At 40.6% G+C, this 8,963-nt stretch overlaps 1 protein-coding gene across 1 annotated transcript in view; it reads right to left on the reverse strand.

Moving 5' to 3' along the window:
• Positions 1-6,843, reverse strand: part of larp1 (La ribonucleoprotein 1, translational regulator) — a 41,106-nt gene extending 34,263 nt beyond the window's left edge. The window contains exon 1 of the mRNA XM_079585002.1: positions 6,273-6,843. Within this exon, the coding sequence (XP_079441128.1) occupies positions 6,273-6,543 (271 nt within the window). The 5' untranslated portion in view covers positions 6,544-6,843. The remainder of the gene's footprint in view (positions 1-6,272) is intronic.
• Between the last annotated feature and the right edge of the window lie 2,120 nt (positions 6,844-8,963).

An 8,963-nucleotide genomic window follows, 5' to 3' on the forward strand; every position in this document is an offset into this window, starting at 1 on the left:
AAGGTCTTTAGCATTGAGTTTTGCACAATATGCATATTTACGTAATGAAGAACCCCTGCTGACGTCGGGTTACGCATGCTGAGAACACTTTGCTGAGAGTAGGGTTGGGGATCGAACATTTATTACAAATCTGGAATCGAACACTTGTTGTAAAATAAAAATTTCGATTACTTTGAGCATTTTAACTGACTTTAAACCGATCAAGCGCAAGACGACTCGTGTTCATGTGTGTCAGTGTATGGACCCGTGCAGCTCTTAAAGTGACAGCAGCCTAATAATAACACTAATATTCCTGCGCTATAACAACACTAATATTCCTAATCAAACTACAGAATAGAGCCCTGCATTTCAGCCCGAGCCCGACGGGCCCCGACTTATTTACGCCCCTAGGGCCGGGCTTCGGGCCAATTTTCACGTCATAGTTCACACGCGGGCCGGGCCTCGGGCCTGTTTTAGGCTTATCCTTTTTATAGCCTATTTTTGACATGTATTAAAATTAAATATAAGAAGTTGACGATGGAAAAACAAACAAAGAAAGACGTTTTAAACCTATCACACTGACATATGACTGACACATGACAGTATGCTCGCGCTCGCGCACACACACGCACGCACACAGGTTTCCCGGCGGCACGACCCAAGATTTGCGCGACCGGATCGCTGTTTTTAGTGTCCCCGCCAGCAGCAGAAGTATAGCGAGCGTGACTTCAGCGCAGCTGGAATAGTTCAAGAAAAAAGTACGACTGGATTAAAACCTTCCACCGTGGATGTTGCGACTGTGAGCAGCAGAGCAGTTTGCCTCAGCTTTTAAAAAATGATAATAAACGTTTAAACTATAACTGTCTATGTGTGATATGCTTAAGGTGTTTTATGGATTGTATTGTAGCCAAGTAAAGTGTTGATTTGAGAGGCTAAATGGATCAAACATGTTTAACTCGCTGTCGGCTGCTTGGTCGTCAATAAAAAAACAAAAAGAAACCGAACATTTGTCTAAATTAACTTAATAAAGAAATGATAAGAAACATAACTAACAAAACGGACCTATTTTAATGGCTGCAAATAGCTAGTTTGCCCTAGGCCAGGCAACAGCTGTGTATATATAAAAAAAATATATATATATATACATTTAAAAAAAAAAAACGGGCTCGGGTCGGACTCGGGCTGATAATTATGATGAGCTGTCGGACACGGGCCGGGCTAGGGCCTGAGCGCCTCGGGTCAGGGCCGGGCTAGGGCCTAGATTTGAGGCCCGTGCAGGTCTCTACTACAGAAGACTCGCTGTTCTAGACTGAATAACTTTAGTAACTATATTTGTAATGTATATTATATTCATAAAGTGCAGTGTTATTTTAACATTTCATTACAGTTTCTGCCCCCGAACATCTGAAAATCTGTTTATTTCACTCCAATCTTTTGTTCAGTTGTGTCCATGGTGCGATTGCTCATTTCTTTAGCAGTGTTCACTTGTCTTTAATAATGATTGAAGTTTATATTCGTTAGGCTAGTTGTTTTTCTACAGGCAAGCGTTCCTGGTGTAAGTGTTCTTCAGCCTGTTGATTTCTGCTTGTGATATTCAGCGCCATATAAAATCGGTTTTATTTTTTCCCAAATTCCGTTTTTACCGTTTAAATTTTTGGGAATTCAGTTTTTTTACCCTTTACTGTTATTTTAGTGGTAAAAAGACTTGATTTTAATGTTAATTATTAAAATATACACAAATAAAATAGGAATGACCTTAAATGTATTGAGGTAACAAGCATCACATTTACTCAGTGCTTTTCAGGACAAATACTGCGTGATGCAACATAACACTCTAAGCACTTCAAGTAACAACTAAATATAAATGGTTATGAGCTTATAAATATGAATGGTTGTATTAACTGGTTAAAACGCAGTGCAGCTGCACAGCAGACACACAGCTGAGCGTCTAGCGCGGTCACTGGCTTTTCTGCACAAACCTATGGCGAGGCGGCTCAGACGCACGAACCAATCAGCCGCCAGAATGAGCGTCTATGGCTCAGGTTCAGTCGACTGAAGCGATCCCAGATCAGAAATGACGGGAGGTTGTGTCGCCCAGATTTGCCTCCCCCGGTCTGCATTTTCCCCAGACATGCGTTCTTCTCCCACACAAAAACAGAATTTCATTCCAAATTATGTAAAATCCGCAAAACTCCACGCTAACACTAGATTCCACGTTAATTTGCTAGATCCGTGATCGCAGAAATAATAGGGCCCCAGATTATCAGATGCAATTAGATTTTTTGCAATAAGACTAAATGTGAATTATATCTACGGTTGTTTTTTTTTGTTTTCTTATTGGAATCGAAATTAGGAATTGATCAGAATCGATGAGCAGAATCTAATCTGGAATGGTTAAACTCAGGCGACCCTTGACCCCAAACTGGAACGTCCATATAGCGTCTCAGATCAACACCAGCGCATGAGAAGCTCCCGTCTCTGTGTTTATTTCTCATTCTGATGCGGTTTACGGTCTTCGGATGGTTTAAGGCAGGGGTGCCCAATCCTGCTCCTGGCGATCGACTGTCCAGCACAGTTCATCTCCAACCCTAATCAAACACACCTGCCTTTCATTTTCAAGTGATCCTGACGTGTTCTGAAGACCTTGATTGGTTGCTTCAGGTGTGTTTGATTAGGGTTGGAGATGAACTGTGCAGGACAGTCGATCGCCAGGAGCAGGATTGGGCACCCCTGGTTTAAGGTATTCAATAATTTAGCTTAATAAAAAGTTGCATCTTAATATATATTTTGCCTTTAACACTAGAACTCACAAGTTCACAGGCCACACCCTGCGTTTACATTTTACAGTGTAATATATTACTTTGTTAAAATAAAATCAATGTGGCTGTAGGACTTTTCCTGAATATGTGTATATTTTATTCTGACACTGTTATTTGATTAAAATCACAAACCAGTTCTGACTATTTCTACCTAGAATGGCCATAGCGGTCATTTTGCCGCACGCATTATTGATGCATAAATCCGCTACATGTCATTGGTGCGCGTTTGCACGTTCAGATGAGCCCACTGGAGGAAGACGTGTTAACCTTTTGATCGTTAATATTCTTTGTTCACTGAAAATCGTTCTAAAGCAGTTCGTTGTTTAGCTAACGTTCATGTTTTTTCTTAGCCCGTGTTTGTGTGTAGCTACTGTATTGTGCTGCATACGTGTCCATGAGCGGTTTTAATGTATTAAAATGTTTATAGAGTTTTTGTGATTGTATATATATGTTATAAGTTATTGTATTGTAAGATTTTTTTTTTATTGCACAAAGAAAATATTTATCAGTTAGGCTGGAAAATACATTTTCACATTTGAATTTAAATTTTTTTGTCCTTGTCTTTATTATTACCTACCGTAACATTGTAGATGCATTTATGTATAGATTTTGTATTGATTATTGAACTTATTTACAAACAGGGCTGTAGGCTAACGGTATGAAGCTGACGTTTCCTAACGTCTCTGCATGTCTTTACACGCGGTGAGTGCGGTGGGGGAGATGTTTGACACAGAGAGGCAGCAGCTGTCGGCAATCCTTCTCTTGTGCTCGTGTTGAGGGCGATAGCGGCATAACATGACGACAGGAATTAAAAGCTTCATTGGAAAACTTAAAAAGAAGGTAGTTTGTAGATAGGGCTGTAAACGATTAATCGCGATTAATCGAATCCAAAAAAAGTTTGTATGTGTGTATTGTATATGTTTAGTATATATTTGAGAAATATTTGCATTTATATACTGCATATATATGTATATATAATCACTACATATGATTTATATTATATATAATATAAATAACTATTTAATATAATATAAATATAACGATTTTATATACAAAGAAAAAAAATTCGGTCCAACCGCGGCCTCCGTGCTTCTCTGTAAACCACGGCTAACGGCGGCCTGTGCGGTGGCGGAGCGCGGACACTAGTGTAGAAAGCTGTGCTTCAGTAATGTCTCCTGTAGCGCTGTGTGTCTCACGGTGTTCATCTGCGCACAATCAGCGGTTTACACACATATAGCAGGAATATAGTGCTGTTAAAGATAATAATAATAATAATTTACTCCATATATATATATGGGGTGTAACAATATCGCAATACAAAAATATGCATCATGATTAATCGCGATTAATCGAATCCAAAATAAAAGTTTGTGTTTACATAATATGTGTATTGTGTATAATTATATTGTATATATAAAGACATATATGCATGTATATATTTAAGCAAAATGTGTTATATATAAAAGAGTTCTATTTATATATAATATAAATCATATAAAATATATATGCAGTATATAAATGCAAATATTTCTCAGATATATACATGCATGTGTGTGTGTGTGTGTGTGTGTGTGTATTTATATATACAAAATAATACACACACATGCATTATGTAAACACAAACTTTTATTTTGGATTCGATTAATCGCGATTAATCGTTTACAGCCCTAATGTATAGTTCACCCAAAATAAAAACTACTGTGTGAGAATAAAATTCACGTTTTCAGAGTATGGGTGTCAGTACTACATTAGTGTACTATATATAATGTTGAATATAATGTATAATAAAGCAATGGGGGGATATTAGTGTATAAAGTGGCCTGCATTATTATAGTCAGTATATAAATATATATAGTCAGTGACTGTGAAAGCATATTCATCTACAATAATGCAGTATTTCCAGCTTCAGGATCATGAATATTGTTATTCTGGCGTCTCTGTTGTCCTGTGCTTTGGGTTCCAGCACCGAGTCCAAGACGGGTCATTCACACACAATGCAATATCAAATTTAGCTTTTTAATCAACCGAACCGTATATTTTTTGTTATGTTAACCTTTAATATGTCTTGGAGTATCGCAGTAATACGGTATCATGAGATGTATCGAATCGTGACATGAGGGTATCATTACACACCTAATAAATACATATATATATTCATGCAAATCAACTCAATTAACTAAACAGTGATTGCGAGATTGATCCTCTCTGAACGGGGATCAGCTGTCATGACGTCACTCGGCTCATTCTGAGCAACATTGATCAGTCTTCGCTAATTACCCGTGAGCATTAGCTCGGGAAGCCCATCAACACTGGGAGCAGAGCCGGGACTCGATCTGCCGCACACGTGATCACATGGCACGAACCACGTTGCCGTCACCCAGGGGACTCTGGGATAGATCGCGGCCCCGCGAGCCCGTCATTACATCACTTCTGCTGATGAGATAAAGCAGCGCGACGCCGCCGTGCTCGCGACCCCAGCCACGCGTCAATCGAACATATGAATATTAATAAAAGAGGAGTGATCAGATTCAGAAGCTAACTGCTAACGGCTAACCGCAGGACATGCGCACGCACGTGCATTAAACACCGCGAGAGAGACAAACTGTCACGAGCGCCGTTCATAATAAACACCATTTAGCCAGATATGCGTTTAAAAACGCGTTTGCGCGAATCCGAGCGAGTTCGTGACAAACACGTGGATCTCACACGTGTCGTGCCATAACATACAGCGGGTGATCACACGCTCCGCGACTGCAATATAGCGCCATAAACAAAGCATCTAACGTTAGTATGACAACGCCACGAATAACGATGAACACTGGAGCTCGTGTCCGCCGCTGGTGTCCCGTACCGCGGCCTGTCAGACGAGCTCGCTCCCCGCAGGCCGCTAATGCTAATGCTAACCCGGTAGCCATTTGTTCGGAAAAGCGATGCAGGTGAAGACATTTAGCGTCTCATCTGCGACTATAATTAAAAAATATATTGTTTATTTGGCATCATATCAATGCACTCATGCACGAGGTGAATGAATGAGTCCTGGAGCAGATCCGAGGCCTAGCAGTGCCTGCGACCCGCTGTCATGTGTGTGAGGAACGCGATAAACATCACTTGACACCCCGGCGGACAAAAACACCGCCCGTCGACTCACGAAAACGTTATTTCTGGATGTTTCGAGGGAACGTTCCATTGTGGGAATGTTAAATGTTCACGTTCTGAAACAAATTGCAACGTTTAAAAAAAAAAAAACGTTATAAAAGTCCAACTGAAGCGTTTTAAACGGTCACGTGAGGGTGTGTGAAAATGCTAACGTTTCGAGAGCATTATTAAAGCCCAGAACGTTCCGTTAGCGTTATTATTCAACATGTTCCCTCACAGATGTGCCTCGTGATGGTGAAGTCGCTCGTTGCCAACGGTTTGTTGTGTTAAACACTCACACACACACACACACACACACACACACACACTGGTACAGACCGTGCAGCGCTTGTCCGTTGACGCCGCCGCTCATCTTCTTCGTCCACGGGTTCACCTTGGGCGGCGGAGCCTCGGTGAACTCCGTCCGGCACGCGTCGTCCTCGCTCTCCGGCTCCAGGCTCTCCTTCGCCTGGCTGTTGCTCTCGTCCTTCGCCCGCTTCAGGCTCGGCTCCTTCCCCACAAACCCTCCGCCCTCGCCGGCCTGGTGCTCGAGCTCCTCCGGCTTGAGCAGCGAGCTGTTCGGCAGGAGAGTCTCCACCTCAGTGGCCATTTCTCCTCTAACAAACACCCCTCAAATCCACCGCAATGATCCGCGAACGATGTGTGTGCTTCCAGCGGGAGCCTCTCGCACTCTCCACTCCACCCCTAGACCAAACAGCCTTCAGTCTAAGACGCAGAGTGGCTAATCACAATTAAAACATGTAAAAGAACCCCTGGAACCTTTAAAACGACGGACTAGTCTTCCCTACTTACGGCAATGTGAAAGAACCACGCGTTGTACGTGAGCGCGCACGTACGCACGCGTAGCGGGGCGTGGCAACGCTAGGCCGCCACACCACGTGACTGCCCTGCATATAAAATGATCGCTACAGCTCTTGTTCATACACAGTACAATTACATTTCAATTTGAGGCTTTTTATTATTATTGTCATATTCGAAAGTAAAAAGAACTTGTTCCTCTTATGTTTCATATTTTAGTTCTTTCAGAAATACTTTTACACAATAAGGCGCCCGTTATCTGACCTGAGTAATCATGCACTTGCACTACAATGAGATTCTACTTTTTATTTTATTTGTCATATTCGGAAGAAAAAATATTACGTTCCTCTTTTCGTATTAATTTTTTTTAGTTCTTTAAGAAAATATTTGACAATATAAGTTGGCATTTTGTTTGGTACTGTGTGTCCATCTTGGCAATCACATTCTATTAGGCAAAAAAAAAAAAACTAATAATACTGATAATACCCTTAACAGGGTTCCTACGGGGTATGGAAAAGTATGGAATTTGATTTGAGTAATTTCCAGGTCTGGAAAAGTATGGAAAAAAGAAAGCAGAGTATGGAAAAATATTTGCATTTCCAGACTATTGCCCCTGTTTAGTTTTCTATAATAGAAAATCTAATGAATAAAAAAAAAAAAAAAAATGCTGTGCATTCACGAGTTCACACATACATGAAATCAGATATAGTAATTTATCCCCCCTTGGGGATAGAAAACCAGCCAAGAGTTAGGTGATGGGGTGGTGGAGGGATGCTGTGAAACTGCCATGATGGGACACAGGTGATACCGGCTTAGATCCACTTTTTGGGGTGAAAATACTGACATGGCTAAGACTTTTGCACAGTAGTGTATGTGATAAACTTTTTTGTGCCCTTGAGAAACTATTCACATGTGCACGGGAATTGTTTTGCATGTTTGCGCATTACAATTTCTACTTATATATATATATATATATAACCGTCTACGGACACTACAGCAGATAAATAACTGGCTTAAAACCATTTTTTGGTGGACTGAAAATACAAATTTTGCTTTGGAGGTCTCCTACAAAAAACGCTTTCATTTTCTCATAATATACATTGCACATCACCACATTTTTCATGATTCTCAAACACAGTTTCGATGATTCAGTCTCTTTAAATCCCTCCTTGTCACAAGCCTACTCTGCTGTGATTGGTCTACAGTGCTTGTCGGAAACTAAACACCCATATTACCCCCTATATAGATTGTACACACTGTAAAGACAGTAATTTACCATATCAATCCGAGCTCGAATCCGATGAAACATTGGAAGAACTAGTTATTCAACCCGAACCTCCATCGCAAGCACGATTTGAACGTTTCTCAGTGATACGCTAGTAACACCCAATAGAAAATATATACATCAATAAATAATCATACTGACTGATAAAGTGGGTACTGTCCCATCTTTAATGGAAAACCGTTTTGTAAACCTAATTTAGACTTCATGGAGATTTGAGAAGCATTGGTCAAAAGGTTATACTGCTGTTGTATTGCTGTGGCAATTTTAACCAGAATCTTCACATCCTCATCCTTTGAAAGTGTTTACAAAGATAATTTGCTTTTGCAGAGTAGAAAACAGCGTCTTCTCAACATACGCAACACGAACCAGCTACAGTGTTTGAGGGCAGGTCAAGTTGCTCACAGGCGGACAGCGTAGAACATAGGTGGGCATTAGGCAAATGTGTTACCCAGCCTGATCTCATGAAAATGCGTCTCTATAGCACATATTGTGTTGATCGTGCAATTTATACGCGGAAATTAATTTTTACGTAAATAGGATACACAGTTTTCGCGTGCATATGATACACACTTTATTATACACATGCACCCCACACCACTACTTAACCTACCCATGTGTATCCTATGCACATAAAAACTCATTCTCGCGTATAAATTGCACGATAAACACAATAGGTGCTAGGGACGCATTTAGTGTGACCGGGTTGGTTACCCAGTGACGTGTAGCCGTGAAGTGGGATTAAAATTCATGACTCGTTTTAGGTGGTTCAAAGTCGATTCTTTCTTTTGAGAAACAATAACTTAATTTATTGCGTGCTCTTTCATTTTCATACCTTTGCAGAGAGCTGCATTACACATGGCATGAAAGGGAATATTTGAAAAAGCATAATAGGGGCACTTTGAATATGGTCTGAAAATCTACAGAGA

The sequence above is a fragment of the Phoxinus phoxinus genome (genome assembly GCF_949152265.1).
Source record: "Phoxinus phoxinus genome assembly, chromosome: 17".
Classification (NCBI taxonomy): Eukaryota; Metazoa; Chordata; class Actinopteri; order Cypriniformes; family Leuciscidae; genus Phoxinus; species Phoxinus phoxinus.